Raw genomic sequence first — 26,442 nt, forward strand, 5'->3', positions numbered from 1 at the left:
TTGATCTAAACAGCCCTTCATGAGGGATCAATGAACATCAGGAGATCAGTATTCTAGCATTGCTGTTCATTAGAATTCATTAGGGGTTAAAATCAATTTCCCATTCTGTGTATTTTACTGCCCTGAAATCATCTGTTCAGCACAGCTTTCTAACGGTTTTTGGCTTAATTTAATACTTAATATCTCACTTCTGCAATAAAAAAAGGGATCAATGTTCAACCAATGCTGTACTGGTAAATGTTTAACAATCATCTCTCAAAAAAAAAATGTAGCACTTGCCAATTTCAGCAGTATAAATACCGCCACCATAGCCAATGTTAGGCTGCCAAGATGATACCACCAAACGTGGAGTTGAAAATTTATTTAATTGTAAATTTGTATAATTTAATGTTTAATAATGGCTGTATTTAGCAATTACCTCACAACATTCCTAAAAATTTAACAATCAGCAAGCTGGTTTGAGTGAGAACTAGCACACTCTTAAAAGGAAGCATGGTGGAAGAACGGAAACAGCATCGTAGCAAGAAAGGCCCTGGATTTTAGCTAAGAGACCATAGGTGACCTACTGAAGTTTTCTGGCTTTAGAGGCAAGAGTAGGCAATCTCTTAAGAACCATCCTCTTCAGGCCAGGCACGGTGGCTCAAGCCTGTAATCCCAGCACTTTGGGAGGCCGAGGCAGGCAGATCACGAGGTCAGGAGATTGAGACCATCCTGGCTAACACAGTGAAACCCCATCTCTACTAAAAATACAAAAAAATTAGCCAGGCGTGGTGGCAGGCACCTGTAGTCCCAGCTACTCAGGAGGCTGACACAGGAGAGTGGCGTGAAGCCGGGAGGCGGAGCTTGCAGTGAGCCGAGATTGCGCCACTGCACTCCAGCCTGGGCGACAGAGAGAGACTCCGTCTCAAAAAAAAAAAAAAAAGGAAAGAAAGAACAATCCTCTTCAAGGATTCTGTGATTTTCACAATCTTCCAATACCACCTCAAATAACTGGATTCTGTTGCCCTTTGCACTTACAGTTTTCTTTCTGCTCAAACACAAATGAAATGAACTAATAATAATTTTTCAATAACAATAACAGGTAACATTTATTGTGGATGTACCAGTGCCAGGAATCTTAACTTATTAAATCTGCACAACTCTATGAGATTGATGCTACGATTATAACCGTTTCAACAATGAGTACATGAATGCAGAGAGAAGTTAAATAAATTACTGAAGGTCTCACACCCTGGCCTCTGTGCACTTAATCATGGCACTGTAAATAAATAAACCATAACATTTTCATTATGGAGGGGACATTTTTAGGACTATATAGAGTTATGATTTCTAAAGGAAAATCTGACAAAATAAGAAGTGTGTATCAGGGAGTAGATAAGCCAAAGAAATTTCCTTAATGTTTCCAGGGTAGATTTTTTTTAAGTGGCTCAAATTTTAAAAGTTTTGTGACCATGATTCATGGCCACTTCCTTTGTTATCTAATATCTGCAGTAGTTCCTGACCAAGGAAAGAATTCTTTATTAATTTTGAAAAATACTCCCGTACTATACAATGAGAAGGATAGCAGCATTCAGTAACACAAATTTCCATAAACACATTAGATATTCCATTACCCCCCAATAAAATCTTATAAGAAACCACCAATTATTGTGAGAATTATCTTCATTTTAACCATCTGGTCCTTCTGAACAGAAAGAGTGTTTGCACATGAGCCTGAGACATAAGACAGAGAACTGTTGTTATCTTGATACATTGCAACATGTGAAAATAATTGCTTTTAGTGTGGCTAATACTCCTATCACACAAAATACAACTGTAGGGCAAAATTCTTGTCTGTGTTCCATATAAATAATTTGACTCCAACATTCAACTCTCCTTATATGTACAAGGCTGACTAGACATTCTAAGACTGACTTAATTCTCCATAAAATTTCCCAAACTAACTCAATGATGAAAACCCATACACAAGAAGAATGGGGAGTTAGTGTGACCATTTCCATAACACACATGAACATGTGATTTGACTTTTTTAAAAAGGTAAAGTGTATGTATCCTGTGTGCTGCTTATTCTCTGCCTCTCACAATTATTTCTCACCCTCCACTGCCCTGTTCTGCACCCAGAAGGGTGACTTCTATAATTTTAAGCCCCCAGGCCCCTTTGCACTCTGGCTTCAGGTTGGTTTGGGCCAATAGGAGAAACTGGCAGGAGTTTGAAACATTAAGAAATGGAACAAGGATTTTACATTGCCACCAATATTCTAAGGCCATGGATCCTGCCATGCAGTCCCTCTTACCCTTCCACTCCCTGGCCCTTTCAGGCCCGTGGTAACAGCATGTGCCCATCATCCCTCTTGGCTCCCTTAATTTTGACTACACCTCTATAAACAGGGCCTTTGTTAAACTCACTTTGGCTACACACTTATCCTGGGCCTTCTATACCCTACCAGGACATTCACTGAAACATCATTCTCCAAATAAGTTAAATACAGATATCAAAAATGTTCTAAATGTTACATATTATTTGTTACATATGGTAACTTGTCATATATATATGTGTAGCTATATATTTTCCCCTCTCCATATTCCTTTAAACAGAGAGTAAGTCCTTATTTGTTCGATTCAGGTAAAACTGAATTAAAGCAACTTTTCAGGCAACACACCTGTTGCATACATTGAAGTATCCTGGAAATGCAGTTTGCAGTTTAATGCTGAAGAAAATACCTGTTTAAAGATGCATCTTGGTCTGTAATCAAGGTTTTGACTATTAAATACTGAAAGCAAGCAGAGTTCAGAAGAAAATACAATCCATTCTATTCCAAGTTATGGGAAGCTGATTACACAGTTTTGCATTATCATGTCAAAGAGTTCTATTTTGTTGCCCTTTCCATCTTACATCTTTGTAGGTTCCTTTCCAGTAAAACACTGACAAAATGAGTTAATAATTATCAATAACAATAATATTAGCTAACATTTATTGAGCCAAATATTGCACAGGGCACATGTATACTAAAAATGATATGTTGTTTATCAGAAATTCAAATTTAGGTGTCCTGCTTTTTAAAATTTTGTTTTATTTTGTTTTGCTAAATAAGGCAACCCTATACATGTGTGAATGTCTACCAGATTGAGCAACATAGATGTACAACATTTTCATTATTGCAGAAAATTCTATTGGAGAGCTCTGTTTTATCATATCATGAGCTCAGTTTATATTAGTGCTTGGTGTTAATTAAAAAAAATGCCATGTATCATCATCTCACTATCTAAGGAGCAACACATTTTGAAAAAAAAAAAACAGACATTTGTGTAGTTAAAATCCTGAAAAATTATATTTATTTTATTTACTTTGGAGATGAAATAGAGACTGACTTCTGACCACCAGCTTTCAAATGAACACTTTAGGGAACTAGATAGTCCTTTTCCCAATAATTAACCCTTTGAGACAGTCTTCCTTTGAATACCCCATAATGACATTCTTTAAAAAAAAGAAGGAATTACATTTATTGCAAAATGTAATCTCCATGCAGAAATATGCTTAATATATATTTGTACAGTTTCTAAAATAACCATAAGGCTTGACATTCCTTTGTGATATGTGTTACAGGCTGGTTGCTCTCATGGGATCATTCAGAGTTCGTCTCTTGTAATTTTCTAGGTCTGGCCAGAAATATTTTGTTTTTATGTTTAAACACCCCATCAGTCAGCACCTGGTAAATATATAGCTGGAATCCTCAGTAAATTACTTAGAAACTAAAGGAATAGATTGTATTTAAAAAGGTATTAAGAAAATTGACCTCTGTTTCTCTAATAAAAGTGGGAGAGGCAGGACCCTTCCATCCCAATCAGTGTCATTAATTGGTTATTGGAGCAAATGAATGATTCTTTCTACCTGTTCTCCTCCAAGTTTAGGAGGAACTAATCTGGTCAATTAACCTTTGGCATCACGGGTTTGAAGCAATTTGGAAGAGGGCTAGTTTTTTGTTTTTTGTTTTCCCCTGGGCTATTCTTTTGTCCCCTGTCCCCTGTGCTTTAAGAGGAAACTCGATTCAAGACATTTCAACAAATCCAGAAGGAAAAATCCTGATTCCCCTAATGCTTGAGAAGTGAGACTCACAAGCAGGCAACGGGCCTTTATTTCTGGAGGGAGACAGCTGGAGCAAGCTCTCTCTGCGGGGCTAAGAGCATCTTGCTCTTTATTCGGTTTCTCTGATGAGGCCTTTAGTTGGGCATCAGTTTACCCATTGGTAAATGGAGTTGAATAATATATACTTACCACTCCATAGTAAATGAATATTGAAGATCTTTGGCTAAAGAGGGCTATGAATATGTAAAAGCTCTGTGAATACAAATCAAGAATTCATGACTTAGTAAAAGCTCAATATGTTGATAAATCTTGAATTTTTGCAAATGCTGAGATGTTTCACTTTTATTCAGAATATATAATAGTTAGGGATTGAAGTTTAGCCAGAGAGGCTTTATGCAAAGGACACATATGTAACTATGTACAGTAAAAAGCTGTACATCTGGCATGTTGGGGGAGACTGGAGGCACCAATCAGTCAAAAGTTCTGACTAACAATTTTTCATTGCTTCTGGTAGTTCTCTTGTTTCTTGTCTTGGGCTCTGTATTAAAGCCTAGATGTGTTGGGGTGGGGAGTAGTGGGGAGATGGTAATTTTACTCAGGGAAAGCTATGTTTGGCCAAAGTTCACTGAAGCAGCCATGTAGCTCAGCCCTACCCACATGCAAGTCTCCAAGTAGCCACAGAGAGCTCCATGCTCACAAATCATGAGATCCTTAGGTGTGGCATTGTGACATCAGAGGAGCAGATGCTGAAATGGGAGATGTACATGCAAATGAACTTGTGCACAAGTGTGGGCCGAGCCTCTCCTTGCCCGTTCTGCGCTTTGGTACTAATCAGAAAAAAAGGTCACTTCCTCTGGGTAAAAGCAGACCCTATACCAGAGCTGCCACTTTTCTCTTTACCTAGATACCCATGCTGTGAACAATCTACATAATCAGATGATGTGGTCCCAAATATGAACTTGGGGAAATCTTTGATTTCTCCAGAAGGATGTATTTGTCTGTGTGAAGAAATTGTATTCAGTTTAATTTTTAATGACTTGCTACTAAAATTCCTATACTCTCCAAATGTAGCTTTCTGGGTAATTTGAGGTTGTCACCTTTTTCTCATTTAGAAGTACAGGATTAATTCAGTAGTTATGAGTAGACATCAGAGTTGATGCTGAGCCTCCTACTGGCCAGGGCAAGAAAGGGAAACTCAAGAAATTCAGTTGTTCTCACTATCAGATAAAGAAAGTAGCATACCCAAATTCCACTGGGGAAACAATGATCATCTTTTTTACTTTAAAATCAAAAGGAAATTTCTTGTATGAAATTTCACCTGAGAGCCACTGAGGCATCATAGACAACCATTGCATCAATAGTTTATAGTAAATGTAATGGCAATACATGGCAGCACTTTCCTGCAAAATCCTTTAGAAAAAGCAAAGCCCAATTGAGTTAATTCTGAGAAGGCCGAGCAAATTTGGGGATCTTTTGGTGCCTGACTTAAAGGACAGAACTTCTGGGAAAGTAAATACTCAGCCTAGTCCTCAGACTGGCAGTTTCTAGATGTCATCTGCAGTCAGCTTCTAGGTGGTGACAGAGTTTTTTCTGCTCCCCAGAAAAAGGAGGGGAAAAAAGGGTAAGACATACATATTTCACAGCAAATTGGTTCACTTTCCTCACTTGAATAGGATTATGCTTTATTTTGTTGTATTTTTTTAAAGACAGGGCCTTGCTTGGTCACCCAGGCTGGAGTCCAGTGGCACAATCATAGCTCATGGTAACTTTGAACTCCTGGTCTCAAGCAATCCTCCCAGATTCAGCCTCCCCAAGGTGCTGGGATTCCTTACAGGCATGAACCACCCTGCCCAGCCCAACTACAGTTTATTTTAAGATGATGTCCTTCCAACTTTGGGAGGAGTTAAAAGTGCTTTGTTTGATGTGATAATGGTAGAAAAGATGGTAGTTTTATATTTTGTATTGCTTGTTGAGTGTCTTTATTTGCCAATATGAACTTGACAAGTCCTTATTGGCCCCCAAGCCTGAGGAGTGGCTATTACTGGTCCAAGAAGTCCCAAAATCTGGTAGTGACAGCCATGGACTATATTCCCAAAATAGCATTTCACAAAGTAATAGAGGTAAGTGTCATTCTTGCAGATGGGACCTTGGCAGGAGTACCCTTATCCTATTAGGGTGCTGAAGATGCCAAGGCCTCCCCAATATTCCCAGTACAGTAAGCTTCCTGAATGCCACCAGAATGGGTCTCAAGGATATCTGCATGAATCAACTTCAGGTGTGCAAGCTTGCAGATATATACTGGTTAAAACCCCATTGTTCTACTATCTGAGTGCAGAGGTTTTCAAAGCAATGTTATGTGTAAACTGTCTGTGATGTAAACAAGTTTCACTTAAGGTTTGACAATCTTTCTGATATTAAACACCCCAACTTGATGCTGGTCCATGGTGGAATTAGTTACAAAATGTATTCTCCCGCATAATCTAATGAGTTGGTCTGCCATCTGGAAATATTTAGTAGTGTCCAACTGAATATAGAAGAATGATTGATGGAGGTGATTTACCCTTGATCAAGTTCATACTGAGTCACTCTTACAGTCACTCTTAGTCAAATAAGACTAAGTATTATTTGATGCTACTTCTAGTTTCTCCTGGTAAAAGCAGGCATCAGTACCTCAGAGGACACTTACTTCCCCATCCATGGTGGATCGACATTATTTCACCTTGGATTTTAGAATTTTTTGGTTTACAAATTACCTACCTACTGATATTTTTCTCAAAGGCAAATACCATGACTTCGATGAACAGTCTCATATTTTTTAAAAATGAACGCTTTGTACCAGGAATCATCCTTGGTAATGGGAATACAAAGATATTGCAGGAAAACTATCATTTAATAGGCAGGCACTCTGCTTTATATGGGCACACACACACACACACACTGCAAGGGAGGTATTATTTTCCATATATATATATATATATATATATATATATATATATATATAGCTCCAAATTACTGAAAACTAGGAAGTAGAGTAGATCTATTTCTAGATAGATACCAGCCCTTTCTGATTTCAAAGCAACACTATGTTGTTCTAATAAGGCATAGTATCTTTCCTCAAAGAGTTCGAAGTCTAGTGCATTTGGCATACTTTCTGGGCCCTGAGCACCTCTGTCTGTTTTTTCTATGTTTAGAGAATTTCCTACCTATGAGTCCAAGACAGAAGACAGAAACGCACTTTCCCAGCCTTCCTTACATATGACTTAGGCTCCTTCAATCAGGACTTTTATTTGGAAGGGAATGGAAAAAAAAATGCACCATGTGAATTCCATTTCACTAAGGGCAGTGGCAGAGCCATCCGGGTTTCAGAGGCAGCAGGGGCAGAGGTTTTGAGATGGCATTCAGTGCCCAGGAGCATGGGACCAAGATCTGGTGCTTGTGCTCCGTGCTGCAGCAGCTGTCTCCCCTGGAGTCATCTTAGATATAGATCCTAATGTCTAACCCAGATTTTCTGACTTACCTGGAAATTCTCTGGGCCTTCTAATAACTTTTAGTAAATTTTTTTTCCTGCTTAACTAGTTAAATTTAGTTCTATTGTTGTCAACTAAAGGTCCTGACTTTATTTCCCTCACAATGGCTTCAATATAATAGACATTTCATAAATCTACTTTGTTGGTTGACAAATGAAAAAAATGATTTAACAGAATAAATTAATAGAAGATAAACTTTCTAGGCTCTTATACATCCTTGTCACCCTCTGTTTTTTGAATATATCTCAATGTATCAACATCCTTCCAAAATATGTCATCCAGAACTGAAAACAATGTTGCAATGTGGCCTGATTAGTATTGAAGAGTATAGGGTGATCACCTTTCTTGGTTTAAGCTGTATATCTCTATTCATGCAGTCTGAAATGACATAAGCATAAGCTCTCTTAGTAGCTGTATCACATGATTAAGAAAGAAAGCCTGAGAACTTATAGGATTTAGTAATCAATATTCAATATGAGCCTAAATATGTGAGGTGGTTACTAGAAGAGTCAATTCAGCTTTAGATGGCACCAATAACAGGGGAAAAGAGAACTAACCAAAAGCAGAATGGGCTGAGTTCCAAACTCATAAGTTCCTAGTCATGAAAGAACAAAGACTGCATGGCCTCCAGCCAAGGATGCATGAAAAGGAATTTCTGCTTTGAATAAGAGGATGTGCAGGATAATAAAGCCCATGGTTCTGTGATTCTGTCTTCCAAGACAACACAGAATCACAGACTATGAATTACCTGAATGTGGGGCTTACAAATGTCAGTTGTGGAGGTTCTTGAGGTCAAGGCACTTGTAACTCAAATACCTTGATTATGCATTACAGAAATATTCAGATGAAGTTTATCCCTATAAGGCAATTTAAATATTTAATCTTGGCTGAAGTTGGGAAAATTTCAAAATCCAACAAAGGGAAACTGCTATGAAATGTACCCCATTCATCAAATATTTGTTGAAAGGGAGGGAAGAGCTTTGTGCCCTATTGGTGTTTTCAATGGGGTGAGGAAGCTGACAATAAATAAAAACATGAAACATAAGTAAATTATAGAGTATGTCAGAAGCTATGAAAAAGAAAATGCAGGACAGAATAAAAAGAATCCAGAAGGCAGGTGAGTTTGCAATTTTACATGAGTGATCAGCCTAGTTCTCATTGAGAAGATGATTTTTGGGCAGACTGGAGGGAATTGAAGAAGCCAGCCATGGGGCTGTCTGGGAAAAGAGCTTTCCTGGCAGAGAGAAGAGCTAGAACAAAGGCCTGAGGCAAGAGTGGGCCTAGTGTATTCCAGGGACAGCAGGGAGCCAGTGTATCTGGAGCCCAGTAAACAGAGGAGAGAGAATTAAGGAGAGGAGGTCAGAGAAGGGTCAGATCATGTAGGGCCTTGCAGGTCATTGTAAGGACATTGATTTAATCCTGAAGAGGTGACAGGGTCAAGCAGGAGACTTGTGTGGGGGCTGTTGCTACACTCCAGGTAAACAGTGATGGTGGCTGTGATCAAGCTGGTAGTAATGGTGGCGGTGAGAGGTTGTGAGATTGTGAATATATTTAAAAGGAAAGCTAACAGGACTTTGTTGTGGGAAGTCAAGGACCCCGAACGGAGGGACCAGCTGGAGCCGCGGCAGAGGAACATAAATTGTGAAGATTTCATTTTAATATGGACATATCTCAGTTCCCAATTAATACTTTTATAATTTCTTATGCCTGTCTTTACTTCAGTCTCTGAACATAAATTGTGAAGATTTCATTTTAATATGGACATTTATCAGTTCCCAAAATTAATACTTTTATAATTTCTTATGCCTGTCTTACTTTAATCTCTTAATCCTGTTATCTTCCTAAGCTGAGGATGTACGTCACCTTAGGACCACTATTGTGTTAACCATACAAATTGATTGTAAAACATGTGTGTTCGAACAATATGAAATCAGTGCACCTTGAAAAAGAACAGAATAACAGTGATTTTAGGGAACAAGGGAAGACAACCATAAGGTCTGACTGCCTGCGGGGTCAGGCAGAATAGAGCCATATTTTTCTTCTTGCAGAGAGCCTATAAACAGACATGCAAGTAGGAGAGATATCACTAAATTCTTTTCCTAGCAAGGAATATTAAGACCCTAGGAAAAGAATTGCATTCCTGGGGGGAGGTCTATAAATGGCCACTCTGGGAGTGTCTGTCTTATGCGATTGAGATAAGGACGGAAATACGCCCTGGTCTCCTGCAGTACCCTCAGGTTTACTAGGATTGGGAAACCCCAGCCCTGGTAAATTTGAGGTCACACACGTTCTCTGCTCTCGAACCCTGTTTTCTGTTGTTTAAGATGTTTATCAAGACAATATGTGCACCGCTGAACATAGACCCCTATCAGGAGTTTCTGGTTTAGCCCTGGTCCTGTTTCCTCAGGAGCATGTGATCTTTGTTCTCCTTTTTGCCCCTTGAAGCATGTGATCTTTGTGACCTACTCCCTGTTCGTACACCACCCCCCACTTTTGAAATCCCTAATAAAAACTTGCTGGCTTTGCAGCTCAAGTAGGCATCACAGACCTACCGATATGTGATGTCACCCCCAGAGGCCCAGCTGTAAAATTCCTCTCTTTGTACTCTTTCTCTTTATTTCTCAGCCGGCCAACACTTATGGAAAATAGAAAGAACCTATATTGAAATATTGGGGGTGGGTTCCCCCAATAGGACTTTCCTGACAGATTAAATGCCATTGTGTTAAAGAAAAAAAATAAAGGGCAAATCCAAGGCTTTAGGCCTAAGCCACTGGAAAGCTGGAGTTGCCAACAGGTGGGAGGAACAGTTCAGGGAAGAAGAGGAGGTTGTCTGGGGCCATGTGAAGCATGCCAGGCATGTGGAGGCGTTGAATCGGCAGTGGAACCTACTGGTTTGGAGATGTAGGAAAGGTCTAGGCTACAGACAGAAATTGTAGTGTGGTCAGCATTTGGGTGCATTTAGTGTCATGATGCTGGATGAGGAAGGAGAGTAGATTTGGGAAAAGGAGGATGAAGGGATGAACCCTGGATTGTCTTGGGCATAAAGGCTTGGAGAGAAGAGAATCAGCAAAATACATTTAAAAAGAACAAGAATGAGGCAGCAGAAAAACAAGCAAGTGTGGTGTCATTAATGTTTAAATATCTAATTTTGAAGACCTCAGAAGGCTACTAAAACACCTCATTCATTTTGTTTGCAATTAAGAAAGAAAATTATATTATAGCTCTTGCCAGGAAGAAGGAACAGGAGGAAGGGAGAGATGGAGAGAAAGGGACTGTAATGAAAGAGAATCAAAGAAAAAGTGGGAGAAGGAGAAAAGGAGAAAGTGTAGCATAAGAGCCCTTTATCCTTAAAGATTTTAAATCACACAAAAAAATTTAAATGTAAGACTTAATCCTACTCTGAAACTCATCTGAACTATTTTTAAGTCCTCTGTAACATTTGATTATATCCTGCTTTTTTTCTCCCTGAGAAAGAGGGAGGAAGGGAAGGAAGGAATTACGCTAGATGCTTCCACATAGTTATTTTGTTTAATTATGACAACCTTGAAATATGTAAGTCATTAGCCCTATTTTATACTTTTGTTTGTTTTGGAAGAGACAGGGTCTCACTATGTTGCCCAGGCTGGTCTTGAACTCCTGGCCTCAAGTGATCCTCTTGCCTTGGCCTCCCAAACTGCTGGGATTATAGGTGTGAGCCACTGTTCCTGGGCCTGTTTTATGGATGAAGAAACTAGGGATTGAAAAGTAACTTTTTCAAGCTGCAATATTAGTAAAAAATAGAAACTAGAACAACTCATTGCCTCCACACAATCAACTAGAAACAAATTAAAGTTGTAAAGATTTTATTTTTTCCTTACCTTTTCCTTAAGGGTAGATTCCTAGGATTGCTCAGTTCAAAGTTGACACTGAGTCTCCCCTGATTCCCTCAACCTGTGTTATTTTGTGTTTACATGGGATTATGCCTGTTAATGGATAGTGAATAAATTATAGTTATCTCTTTAATTAATCATTGCTCTGCACTATTTATTACATTGCTAATGGAATATTTTTGTAATTATTTCCCCATATGTGAAGGTAACACTTTAAGCCTTTTTAAATGTCACCAAAGAAGCTACTTCTAGATTCTTTGGGACAGTTGTACTAGCAGATCATGGTGTTTTCTAAAAATAAGCTTTCCCTCAGAACAAAACTCAATCAGAAATGTCATACTTGAACAAGATTATGAAAAAGTGTGTTAAGAGATGTCAAATCATCATGACATATAAACCATGCTGGTCAACGAATTAATGCTCAGTTTATACATTCTTTCTAGGACATTCTAGGATACAAAAAGAGAGGTGGCGTGATACTGGGGAGAAAATGCAGACCTTGCTTTAGAACCTGGCTCTATTATTTCCCAGCAATACTGAATTTGCAGGATGCCAAATCACCTCCCTTCATTGCACCCTTCATTCATTGTTCCTGTCTCCGACTCAATATGCCAGTCCTAGACATGCTCATTCAGAAGACACATTGTCACACCTATCCCCACACAGCCCCATGTCTCCTCCACCTGCCCACCCACCCCTGTTCTCTGCATGGCCAAATGCAAAGACCTCAGGCCTTGCTGTTCTCTTTAAAGAATCACACCCATCCCCAAACTTGCTGAGCTATTGCCCAAATCTCTCTTAATTACTTTTGATGTAGTCCCCTAGAATTTATCCTTCTCCACTCACTTTGAAAAGATGGGTGGAAGGTAGAAATAAAGCAAAATGTACCCAATTCATAAATGTCTACTTTTCAATGGTAAGCATTTCAGACACAAATTAATGTATTTAACTTCACTCTCAGGGAACCTTGAAGTGGCATTCTTTGGGGTGATAGAAAACAAAAATCTTATATACTAATCAATTTAAATGTATCCAGAACTGCTTTGATTCTGCATTACAAATCAAGGCCACTAATGGTGTTCAATAAATATATTTGCTGAATAGATTGAGTTGGTCATGGCATTCTTGTGGTCGTACCACAAGCCTTAATTAAATATGTCTGTAATAACTATATAAAAGCTTAAATGTTGCTTTATTTCATCAGGACCTCTGAAAGTTAATAAATACAATTAATCAAAGTTAGATCACTACTTGGCACTTTCTGATGACAAACGTAATATTTTCATAAACTTTACCACTTTCAAAGCATCTTATGCCACTGGATTCTCCATAACCCTGTGAGCGTCACTATGCCCAATTTTTAGTTGAGGAACATTAGGCTCAAAGTCGTAATTTGCCCAACATTACACAGCCAGGGAATGGTGGAGCCACCATCAGAACTCAGATATTCTGGATCCCAATTCCCTTCGAAGTTTAGGGCTTTTCTTTATTAATATCATCTGCCACGTTCACCCACCAAAGTCCGTAACATAAACCCAGAAGATGTGAAATAACCTCACGAAAGCTGCCTTCAAACACTGCTCTATTATTTTTAATGAGTGGTACAGACAAGTGCCATGAATTTGGAAGAGAAAATAACTGTTACCTGTGAGTTATAATGGTCTTAAAGGCAGATCATTTTAGGAATAGGTTTGGCTTTTTCTGCTTCATTTTACAAGTCGATTAAGAACATGAGAGTTTGGAAAAAATTTGAATGAACATCCTTAACTTCTGCCAATATTTGTTATCCTGTTCCATCATTTTTTATCAATTTCCCAACTTTTACAATTTGGAAAGATCTAGAAATCAAAAAAGATTACATAAACCCTAAAGCGTGTGTCTTGAATAATTGACTAGACATAGATGAAAAATAGCCATAAACCCACTTTGAGACCTTGCGTTAGGCACAGCCTCCTTTCCCCTGTTAACTGAGGATAATAGTATTTGTGAGGAGTCGCTGTGAGAGCGTAAAGCAACAACTAGCCTGGGAGAGTTCTGCCAGTGTCAGGTTCCTTTCTCCTGCTCCTCTGCTCGCTCTCCCACAGTGTGTCTTCTTTTCTGACTCTATGTCTTTGAATGCAGTGTTTTTTCACATATTTAATACACAATCATTCAATCAACATTTTTGAGTGCACTCTTCTAGCTACTGAGGAGCTCCATGTCTGGGATTCAGCTGTAGGTCTCAAGGGTTCATGGGAAATAAACATTTAGCACAGTAACCACAACATGCTACAAACTCTGTGCAGTGGAATACCCTGGAAGCAGCATGAGCATGGAAGAATTTGTATCACACTGGCAAAGCAGATGGGGAAGGGCCTCCTGGAAGAAGTGCTGCTTGGACTGATCCTTAAAGTTAGCCAGGAATGAACTTGAACTCAGGAGAAGGAACAGATGTAAGGTGCAGGAAGTAGCAGCAGGGCTAATGTGCCTCTTCACTTATCCTTCTCTTATCTATTATTTTCAACATTCTTCTTAATACCTTCTATGGCAGAGGCTGTTAGCTGCCTACCAAATATCCACTCTCCCCCTTTCTCTGGAATTCACGGAACAGCTAGAAGCATTTACTAGTCTCCCTTGCATTCAAGTATAGGGCTTGAAGAAAGAGAATATAGTCGCTCCTTTGTATCTGTGGATTCAACTAACTGCAAATCAAAAATATTTGTTTTTAAAAATGAATGGTTGTGTCTATACTGAACATGTACAGACTTTTTTTGTCATTCTTCCCTAAACAATACAACTATTAACATAGCACTTACATTATACTAATTGTATTACTATGTATTCTAATAGTATTAGATATTATAAATAATCTAAAGATGATTTAAAATATGAGAGGATATGCAAAGGTTATATGCAAATACTATGCACTGTTATATAAGGCACTTGAGCATTAGTGAATTTTGGTATCCATGGATTGGGGATGTGTGTGTGGGGGGGTCCTGGAACCGATCCCCTACAGTACCAAGGGAAGACTGTGTGTCATTCTTTACTCATTTGTTCCTCCTGGTGCCTGGAAGTTAGGTGTGAGAGCAAGAGCTCTAGCGATCATCCTGGACTATGAAGAGGGAACACAGGAATGAACACAGGAAAAAATGGAGCTGTGAGCTGGAAAAAGTGTGAGTCTCTGACTTCATGAAGCCAGCTTATCTCAGCAATTTCTTTCATGTAAGAAACACTTGTTGGGTCATAATTACTTTGTGCTTTTTTTTTCTATTGTATGCAGCTAAACCTAATCATAAATGTTCCACCTTCTAAGACCATTCTAGCTTATAAGCAATAACTGTTTAATTCATAGCATGTGTTTGCACCACCCATTAAACAAATACATTTCTGTCTGAAGACAACTTTTGTGTGATTATTTCATTTTTCCTGGATTTATATTTTGCCTTTCTAACAAGTTATAAGCTTCCTGAGGAGAAAGCACAAAGTCGTACATTCTTTGTCACCGCAATTTCTAGCAAATTGTCCGGCATAGAGTACATGTTTAATAAATGTTTACTGTCTGATTACAGCATGATTGTCCTTTAGAAAGAATGTGGGGGAATTTAAAGTCTTTATTTGAGACTCTTCACAAAGGGAAATAACAGTGTAAAGAAACATATGTCCTCTAGACACACACACACACGACAAAACTCAACCCATGAAGTGATCGCTCTGAGATGCTATGACTTTACTTGAGAAATTCCTACTTTGCTTTCTCAAAAATAGAAGTCACTAGCACAGAGACACCTTCTAGGCACACCAATTCATCTGTGTGTAGAGCCTCCCACTGATGAAGTTTGACCCCTAAAACACAATCTCATGAATGTGGAAGCTGCTTGTGCTAAAAGTCATTATTTCACAAATGCTTTTCTTCTTTGTCTTTAGTCTAAATGCAGAGTTCATTTACATTTGCATAAATAACGTTTCACCCTGTGTTGAGCCTCTAGCTGTTTTTAAAAACCTTCAGCACCCTGAAGCTGTCTGCCTTTCTGCAAACACTCGGTTTTCACAAATTATCATTAAAACATATCTACATGGTTCATGGGCTGTTAAAAAAGGTAAGGGAAACCGAGGAAGAAAGAGAAGTTACATCTGTATGTCAATCAAATGCAGAAAAATGGAAAAAAAAATAAACAGGAAAAACATTTACAATATCAAAAGAAAACAAAATCACTTTTTAATTTACTTTTTCTTTGCCAGTTCTGAAGCGAAGCACTTGCTCTTTCCTTATTAACATTAGTCTTTTGAGCAGTTTTTTCCATTGTAAGCACTTTCTAAAAAATCATTTTCACACATTTCTCAGATACATCAATCCTTTCAGCATTCCTCCATGCACACATTATGGTACCCCAGCTCTAAATATAAAAGACTTTTATTATGTCCATTAACCATGGACATATGTGCTCCAAAAGTTTCCTGACACGCAGTCATTTGTGGTTTTTTAATTATAAACAGAAAATATTCACTAGAAAAATAAAACAGCAGCCTATAAATATATCTTTATACATTTGAGTTTTGTTTGTATATGACAAAAGATTGGATAAACGTCTCTCCCAGTTGCCAGCTCCAGGAAGTGAGCATGCATGTGTTTATATACACACAGAGACACACATACATTCACATGTGCTATTAAATCCATGCACTGTACAGGACTCATATATCTGTAATTGCAGGTACCACTGTCTTGTTTCTAAAATAAGGGTACAAATTTTCCTAAGACTCACTAGGTCTCTCTCTGCATGAAAAATTAAGTGGGAAAGCAGATAATGCCCAGTAAAATAATTGACAAACAGTCATATTTATTGAATGCGTTTATTTTAACAACCAAAAAATTCTAACAGCCTAACAATGCACATAAGTTAAAAATTAATTATCACTTAGTGATAACAAAGATAGTTGATTTACATGGAAAAAAGAACATTTACAATATGTTAATCCTTATTCACATTGTTGATACCGCAATAAAACACAATTTGTTTTTTTTCATTTCACAAAAAAAAAAAAAAAAGGCGGGAAATTGTGCTTTGTCAAGAGGCACTACAAGAGAAAGTTTCTTCTTCCAAATAGATATTATATGACAGATATTGAATAAATAGACATATATGCATTGTAATTCGCAAAGATCTGGCAAGACCACAGGCTAAAATGCCCACAGATTCACTTAGAACCACTGCAAACTTGGCAGTGAAATTAAAAAATAAAAGGCAAGACTTAGCATTGAAAAATACCTAATAAATTTTTGGTTGAAGTGTAAAAGATACCAAATGCGGATGCCATCGATAGATGAACCACCTTGTAAGAGCTTGGCAAAATCAGTTTCCATTACGTGTACAGAGTGACCTTCAGCAACAGTGTAAGAAGACAATTTGGAAAGAGTAACTCGGAGATCAGGAAGCAGCAACCATGGACTTTCTGATTAAAGCTGCAGCATACTACAGAAATAGGAAGGATGGGCCAGGGCTAACTGCAAACAACCATCCTTTTGCAAAGGTATATGACGCTTATGTCAAGATAATTTTTAAACATCATTATTTGAAAAAGTACAGGAAAATGTCCCTTTAAAAACTCCAGAGGTTACTGAGCAGCTAGAATTAGCTTGTATTGCAACATGTCTTCTCCCTGTATATTGTAAGTTCTGAGTTAATATCTACACATAGAGGTTTTTTTTTTAACTCCTACCTTTTATACCTTTCAAATATATAAATAGTATTAACAGTTATATTACAATGTTTGTGTAGTAAACAGAAAATAACTTTCAAAGTGATATTGCATGAGGTCTTTGACAAGGTTTCGTGAAAGCACAACTCAAAAAAAAAAAAAAAAAAATCCAACCATGTGGGACTGTTTAATGGCCAGTTTAAAGCATGGATTACGTTCAGTAGGCCAGTCCTGAATGTGAGGTCTCCTCTTGCAATTACTGTAAGTAGAAGTGGAAAGTAATGCTTCTGGTGTTTCTCATAGGAAGCTGAAAGAGATCTGGAGTACTATAGTAGATTGCAGCTTTAATGCTCATCCCATTAAACATCCAGTCAGCATTAGTTCTGCTTTACATAAGGTAATTGCGATGTAGGTAACTGGGATAATGTTTTCTTTTAGGATGAGTAAGTGATTCTACTGAAATCGCTTCACATACTCTATTGCCTGGAGCTGCACAACGATTCAAAAACAGTTCTTGTTAGGGCTGTCATCCCAGGAAAAGGGACAGGAGAGATCAGGGACTGAAAATGTTTGATTAGGTAGATGGAATGTGTACGAAGAAGAGGAAGCCCAAAGTGAAACAGAAATCAGAAATGTCTTTTGGGAGAGGGAAGGATGGAGATTTATTTGAGAGGGAGCCCCTTTAACCGGGCAGCAACTTCTTTTCTAACTTAATATTACACTGAACTATTTTCTAGTAAAAAACAAAAAGACAAAAAAAAACAGCAACAACAAACAACTTTTAAACGAGCAGGCTTATTAATTTTCAGATTTGAAGCCACAAGCAGGTAAATAAATTTCACAACAAAATGTGGCTCATACTATGAATTCCATATGTCCAATGTGAAAATGTCATTTGATCAAGACTTGCACTAATGGACAAAGTTTTCTCTGCACTGAATTTCAGTTTTACTTATTTGGAATTCCACAGAAATGCATCTGTTCACTACAGTAATGACAAATTGAATAACGGAACGTAGCAAGTCATTTTATTGAGTCATTTTAAGTGTGCATTGTGTCTTTAAGATTTATTTGACTTGTATCATTTTAATGTGCCCTGATTTTTTTCACTTCACTTTTTTTTTTTTCGGCAGTGTCGTTTATTTTGTTAAATACATACCTCAAAAATTACCCATTAAGCTGCCAGATAGGAAGCCATATAATTAAAAAAAAAAAAAATCAGGGACAAACACAAAAAATAAATAGGAATTCAAAAATAGTCACCCCACCCTGAGAGCAGGCCGCAGTTTATCAAAAAGCCAAAGCGACTCACTGTGAAGTGGTTTTTTTAATACATAAACAAGTCTTTTCTTTAAGAACTCATTTCACAGTCTATTCTTTCAGATTGCAAAGTCTCTGTCCCATGCAATTTTAATATATATATGTAAATATAGAGATATATACATATACATATACACACACACTTGTAGCTTCCTTCATTTATTTCATAGTTCTTTTCATCCTGGAACTTGCCTGATGTAACTTCCGTTAAGTGCAAGGATAATGAAGGCAGAGTCTCCTGTGATTATAATGACTATGATCCAGTCATAGAGACGGGATAAAGTGTAACGCTTTAGTGTCTTTGCCAAGGCGATGTCTGATTCGGAAATACTGAACTTATTCAGTCTATAGGTGTATCCTGTGCAACAAAGAAATGTCCAAAAGGGTAAGAAAAACAAAACAGACATAAAAAGACAAAAATAAAGCAAAAAAAAAAAAAACCCAAAAACAAAAACAAACTAACAAAAAACTTTTAAAGAAATGAAAGCAGAAAATCCTTGGACCGATGTATTGCTTTGCCTAGTAGAAGTTCACATTATCTCTGGTCAATTTCGGCAGGTGCTGCCTTGCTTTTGTCAGCATTTTCCTCCTCAGCCTCCACTTTGTACATCTCCTCGGAGCCTTCCTCGCTGTCGTTCTCCTCTGACTCGGTCAGCAGCTCCTCGTCCTTATATTCGGCCACGTCCACCGCGGAGCCCAGGTGCTCTTTCAGCTTCCCGTGGTGCTTCACATGGTACCGCTGGTTCTGGAAGAACTTGATGATGGTGTGTTTGGGGAGATCCAGCTGAGCCGAAAGAGTGTGGATGGCTTCCTGGTCGGGGTACAGGCCTACATCATGAATAAAGCTTTGGAGGATCCCCAGGGCTTCTAAGGAGATCTTTGTGCGAGACCGGGGCTTTTTGGCACAACTGTCTTCAGTCGGAGGAGGTGGGGGAGGTGCTTCTTCTCTGGGAGGGGAACTCTCCTTGGCTGGCTGAGACTGCTGTCTATGAAGTACCTGATAATTAAGAGAGAAAAAAATGAACACTGGACTCATGATTTTACCTTTCCAAAACCATCAGCCCTCTGAAATATGTGTTATCTATCTAGCACTGGAGGTAAGCTATAGTCATTTGTAAAGTGAGGTCTTTGGAAAGCTTAAAAGCATTTCTGGAGATTTAGTATCTCACCTACAAAACAGGAGGTTCATAATAGTAGTATTTGCCAACATTTATATTCTGAGATACAAAGTCAAGTCATTTATTGCCTTAGGTCATCTCACTTTAAGCAACCTGGCTTCAGAGTCTTCTATACCTGTAACCACCAAGATATGCCACCTCTCTGAAGGCTAACGACAAAGAAATTGGGCACAAAGGGGAAAGTATGGACTCTATCATCATGGCTTCAAGTTCATATTCTTCCACTTAGCTGAGTAACCCTGAGCAAGTCACTTAATATCTTTCAGCCTCTATTTCATCATCCATAAAAGTAGGATAAGAAACTAACCTCCTAGAGATGTTGTAAGGATTAAATGACATAATTGTTACAAAGAACAGTGCTTGTCTTAAATCAGGGATTGGCAAACTTTGTCAGGAAAGGGCAAGATAGTAAATATTCGAGGCTCTGGAGGGTCGATCTTTGCCACAACTACTCAATTCTATTCTATTGCAAAAACAAATGAACATGGCTATGTTCCAATAAGACTAGATTTGGCCCATGAGTCATAGTTTGCCTCATCTCTGGCTTAGAGCAAACATCCAATAAATGACAGTAATTATTATCAGCCTCATAATGACTCTTACAGTGTTATAGAGGAATAATTGGTACTTAAGCCAGAAAATCAATCCTTTGTAAAATCAGAAATGACTTTATATTCTTTCAGTTCTAGTTTTGAGTCTTTTGATTTTAAATGTATTTTTTAGAATGAGAAAATATTCAAACTAATTTAAAGACATAACTGTTTCTTAAATTATGAATTTAAATGACCATTTTATACTTACATAGATGGACCTTCTCAAAATCACTATAAACTAATTAATCCTCTGTTTTGCATATACTTTGTAATTTCTGGGTTTTTTTTCTCCTAATGTTAAAGTTTTCTAGTTGTAATTTAAATAATTTTTCTTTTATTTCTACCTATTCCCCACTCATTTAATAAAAAAGCAAAATCTTAGGTAAGCTTACTCAAAGGAACTCAGTCCAGGCTCTCCCCACAGGCCTATGTGAGAAGGACTTTGTGGAGGGGGAGATGGAACATGAAGTCCTGATGAGGAACTGCAGCCATCGCCCACACCTTACAGCTTCAGCTGGATGACAGAATTACAAGGTTACTGTGCTCTTCCCCACTAAAATGTGTCATGTTGGCTCCAAAGGCAAAGACCACATTTCCTATACTTAGGTCAGTGCCTAACTTCCTAAATCCTCCCAAAACTTTTAAGAAGAGTGAGTTCACTTTTTAAAAAACACAATTCTCCTTTTACTATTCTCTCATATTTTATGGATCTTTTTCATATTAGAATAACAAATTAAACATTTTCCAAAGTTCAGGAGGAATAAATCCAACCAATGCAAAGAAAACACGTCTAGTTACATTAAAGGACCATTCGTACCACCATCCCTGCCACCTTTCCTGCCACCACCACACACTACCCATATGATCCATGTCTTTTAGCTATGAAACATCAGCATCAAAGCAAGCATTTAAGAAAAAAAAAATCTGTCATTCATCCTGGTCTTGAGGGCCATATGATGAAAAAATACTTTCCCACCAATGTGAAACTGTCAGTCTTTTATGTAGAACTTAACAAATATTAGGGCGGATGAAACTGTTACCTAAATAAGGTAGCAATAAACAAAAGAGGTTTAAATTTTTCAAGTAATAATGAATAATCAAATAATAATAAAAAGGATAATCAGAAGCAAATAAGACTATCTGCTATAATAAGCTGATGGCTAGTGGCAGAAAGAAATCCTAAGCACAGGACTATAAAACAGTGGCACTAAAGTCTGCATAATGTTGACCAATTAAAATGAATGTTCTTAGCATTTTCCTTACCACTTTCAACTAAGAGTAAACTCATGTGGTCTGTTGTGGTAAGCTGGCATCAGCAAAAAAAGTGAGAGCTCCGTTACTTTAGCATCCTAATTATACCCGGCAGGAAAAGCAGAGCTCCAGGGATGGCAGGTGGGGGGACTGGTGCTGGTCAGGTCCACTTTCATGGCAGAAGGACATTTGCTCTGAGGCCATGATCTGGGCAGTATGAGCACTGCAATAAATAAACCTCTATGTCAACAGGTGAGGATTCCAATTTTGGGGGAGAGAGAGACTGAAATTATGTGCAAAGTACATACTGGAAGAACATAGACTCAAGCATGAGTACTCCCCATTAGAGCAATTGCGCTAATTGGAAAACAAAAGAGAATTAAAATGCCCCATTTTCTAAATTATGCTTGCCTTCTGTAGTAAAAGTCAGCATAACGGTTCCATTTAATTGAATAATTAGATTGGTTCTTCAGGGATTTTCCACTGTGCATTGGTTAGATTTAAAGAGATTTTCCAAAACTATACTTTGAAGTTACTATAATCTTTCTGCATGATTGCAGTTGTTCTTCTCCTTCGGTCCAACCAACTGGCCTGCTTCACTCCCCTTTGTTTCCTAGAACTGAGCACTAGTAATACATATGTACAGAGAAGCCAAACATGAAACAGAGAAAGAACAGTAAAAATAGCTACCCCTCACTGAATGTTTATTCTGTGCCAGGCAGTTCTAAGAACTTCACATGGATTAATTAACTGAATCCTGACAAGTTCCTCACAAAGGTGCTATTTGGATCAAGATTGAACTGGAAACATGTAGCATCTCCTCTTAATTCCAATTCGGAGGAGAATCCTCCGAATTGGAAATTACAAACATGGGGAGTTGTCAGTCTGATAAAGAAGGTTTCCAGGGGACAATGACAAGGCAACTGCCCATGACAGACTAGGAAGATGTTTCTCAAGAGAAGTAATAGTTAGAGAAATTATCTACAAAGTGAAATATATAGTTTCTGGTCAGACAATGTACCATAGTGGGTTGGGCAGCATGATGACATCTACATGAAGATGGTTAAGTTATATCTTCAAGCATCTTCTAACAGGTAAGTAAAGAGCAGTCAAAACACTGAATGCCCAAATGGGCATCTCTAAAGTGAAACTGTCTTACAAGTTAGCAAAGGAGCTGAGCTTTTTCTATTATACTGACACTTTTCTTTGGCTATAAGTCCCTTTCAACCATAATATACATAATATCTGAGATTAAAAGATTCCCAAAGTTATCTGTCCTAACTATCTGTATTCCCCTAAAATGTTCTAATTACTCCAGGCAGAGAGTTATTGTCTCTAGACAATTCCTAGCAAAAGAACAACATAATTTCCTCTCTAGCCAATTGCTAAGAATCCTTCCTAATACCATGTAGTACTTTATTCTAGTGGTATACGTACTCTGAGTGAAAGGAGAGCAGTACCTAATGCCTATAAGATGGTCTTCTCCAGGCACAAAAACCAATCCAAATCCTCTTCTAAAATCCTCCCATCTAAAGGACAGAATCAAGTCATCTTTTCTTCACTTTCTCACATCTTGACTAAATAATGTCAACTCTTTTAGCCATTTCTTCACAGGAAAAGTTTCTGAACTTTCACTTAACTGATATTTCGATTTGGTGTTTTTTTTTATTTTGTTTTGTTTTTGTTTTGTCTGAATCTCTCAGAACATCTTCTAAATTCCCTGTTAGTGAACTAGAACGAATCAAATTTGGTCTCTGTCCCAAGCAAGTGCCCTGAGAGTCATGCCATTGATTGCTGATGGAGAGACCTATAAGCGGTTTCATTCCCAGGCTCATTTGACAGTTTGGGCATAATTTTTTTGTTAATTAATATTTTAAGTCACAAAATTCACAATTACTCCAACTAAGAGAATGCCCTGCAAAATGAATAAAATTCTCTTTCCAAACTAGTCCTTTATGCAGTCAGATGATAATTTTCTGAGATCTTCTTTATATTAATTGAGCATCTTTCCAACAATTTATGAAAAAGCTGGCAGGACCAAGGACTTTCCAGCATTACCTTTTTCCCTTTTTCAAAATGGGCCCAGTGGAGGGGCAAAAAAAATCCCCATTGATAGTACCTACTAACGCCATGCATACAAACACTGTATAAAACCAGAAATGAATGCCTATGTCCTCTAAAACGCATGCTCATAGCAGTTTTAGTCATCACCAGAAACAACCCAAGTGTATACCAATAATAAGATCGATAAATAAATTGTGGTATACTTATATAACCGAGCAGTAGGAAAAATGAACTATTGCTATATACACAAACATAGATAAAAACAGACTTACTGTTGAGTGAAAGAAGTCAGATATGAAAGACCAAAAACTGTATGATTCCACTTATGTGAAAGAATAGGAAAAACAAATTAATATAAAAGAGTAGAAAAAAATAGGAAAAGCCTGCATTGACAGATCCCAGCATAATGGGTTTCCACTGAGGTTTACTGAGTGGAAGGGGGTGGAAGATAGCCTTCTGGGATGTTGCAAATATTCTCTATATTGACCTGTTTGTTTGTTAAAAGGATGTGTATATGTCTAAAAGATTATCAAACTGTACAATTAAAATCTGTGCATTTTACTGTATGCAAACTATAACATATTTCGATATAAAAGTTTAAAAAAATGGGCTTAGTAGTTGACCTTTATTTATCCCTAAGGCAAACACCTCTCTTCATGTGATTTTCCCAAATAATGGAATATTTAATTCTGTAAGGGTAACTATCCACTCCTTTTTACTCTTGATCTTTGCACACTGAAGCCTATCAACTCATCCTATTTCTTTTTTTGGTTTGGATTTTTCTCCATCAAAATTAAAGTTAATCTAGACAACAAATTCATTTCTGTAAAGAGAGTCCTAAATGGTTTATTTAAAAGCCTTTCTTTTTCATAGCTTCTGCTGTTGATTTTTCAGTATGACAGGCAAGGTTCACAGTAATGAAATATCTAAGTAGCTTTAATAACAATAATAATAGTAGTAATAGGTACTACCATTCATATAAAGCTTACTCATGAGACACACATTGACCTAAATGCTATAAATATATTTTATGTTATTAATTTTCACAGTACTCTTAGAGGCAGGCATTTTTACCCCCACTTTATGATGGGAAAACTGGAGTTCCAAAAGTGTAGATAATTTGTTTAAGGTGCAGAGTTTGCAAGCAGCAGAACTGGGCTTGTCAAGCATATCTTATTCAACCATATGTTAAAGCCCATGCCCTTAAACATTATGGTCTCCTGACTTCTATGAGTAAAATATAGAGAAAAATTGAACAAAGTCTTTAGAGTAGAGGAGATAGATCGTAAATAAAATATCAGGTAGTAATAAATACATAGAGCAATGCATAAGGAGGAAGATTGTGGGGAGGGGAAGTTATTTGAGATAAGGTGACTCAGAGAAGGCTCCCTACAGAGGCAGCATTGGAGCCCAGGTGTGAAGATGTGAAGCCCAGCCATGTGGAAGAACATTCCAGATAACAGAAAGGCAAGCAAAAAGGCTGCGAGGCAAGAATATACTTGGTACAATTGCAAAACCGCAAGAAAGTCAGCATGTTAGAGCTGTGCCGCCCAATACAGTAGCCACTAGCCACATGTGGGTATTTACATTTAAACTAATTAAACAAACAAACAAACGTTCACTCAGTCACATCAGCCACATTTTAAGTGCCCCATTGTGTCACTTCTGCGATGCCATGATGGATAGCACAATACAGAGCATTTCCCTTAGCACAGAAAGTACTGTTGGATAGTACCATGCTCCAGCAAAATGACACCTGAGAGAGCCACACGGCCAGAGCATGGAGTGCTTGGCATTCCACCATCAGGGTAATGGAAAGCCCTCACAATGAACTTCAATCATAAAATCTGAGATAGCCAAAAATATACTAAGACCTGAAAACTGCTACTATTACCAGAGAGATGGGAAAATATTTATATAATTACTTAGTAAGAAAAATTCAGTTTGTAATATAGCACTGGATTTTTATCGGAGTATTACAAATAGCAACATTGTCATAAACACAGCCAGAAGTATGCACTGGCACTTCTACCCTCAAAAGAATGGTTAATTTACATTTAACTGATTGTTGTCTTCTTCATCAGAGGTGTTCATCATATCTAAAAAGAAATGATATTAAAAACAGCCCTGGGTTAAAAGAATTTTTTAAAAAGTGTATCCATATATCAAACATTTATGGAGTATCTACAATAATTGGACCTATTAATTTATACAGCTTTTTAATAAGAAGTCCTATTTCCAACAATTAAGGTCTGATGAATAAGTTATGGGTAGGAATAAACAAATAGAAAGTTAAAAGTCTAGTAAGTTTCTTATTTATTTGCTGTAATCTCTCTGGGCTGAAATGTGACACATATGTCTATAAATGGACATGAAGATGGCAATGAAGAATGAGAAGTTGTAAATATACTCAAAAGAGACATTAACTGCAAATGAAACCCAAAGTTCCTTGCCCAGTCATAAAGCACAATTATAATATGGACACATGTTGTTTCTCTGCTTTCAAAAACTGAAAAATTTGAAAACAAAAAGACCTAATGGTACCATGACCAAAGTTGACTAAGAAAGATAAAGCAGCTCTTCTTAAAGCTCTCAGTGTTCAAATGGATTCTGAAGGCCTCAATGAAAACCAGCTGGGAGCCATGTGTAAAATATAATGCTTTTTGCCTGTAGGGAAGGAAGTGAGATCTTGAATGATTAAGTTTAGGAAAGTATGTAATTCACTGTATCATTATGGGGTGAGCTGGATTACTTATAAAATGCCAACACTTTGTGGTCCTCTTTTATAGAGAAAATGAGAAATTATTAAAGAGGTGACTGTATAAGGTGGTTGATCCAGTGTAGTAATAGGTTAAAACAGTTTCCCAGGTGGTCACG

At 37.6% G+C, this 26,442-nt stretch overlaps 1 protein-coding gene across 7 annotated transcripts in view; it reads right to left on the reverse strand.

The window, feature by feature from the left end:
• Positions 1-15,646: 15,646 nt before the first annotated feature.
• Positions 15,647-26,442, reverse strand: part of SATB2 (SATB homeobox 2) — a 195,915-nt gene continuing 185,119 nt past the window's right edge. For all 7 annotated transcript variants that reach the window (XM_003825320.6, XM_003825321.6, XM_034954748.3 and 4 more), the window contains one exon: positions 15,647-19,476. In XM_003825320.6, the coding sequence (XP_003825368.1) occupies positions 19,015-19,476 (462 nt within the window). In that variant the 3' untranslated portion in view covers positions 15,647-19,014. The remainder of the gene's footprint in view (positions 19,477-26,442) is intronic.

The sequence above is a fragment of the Pan paniscus genome, chromosome 13 (genome assembly GCF_029289425.2).
Source record: "Pan paniscus chromosome 13, NHGRI_mPanPan1-v2.0_pri, whole genome shotgun sequence".
Taxonomy (NCBI): domain Eukaryota; kingdom Metazoa; phylum Chordata; class Mammalia; order Primates; family Hominidae; genus Pan; species Pan paniscus.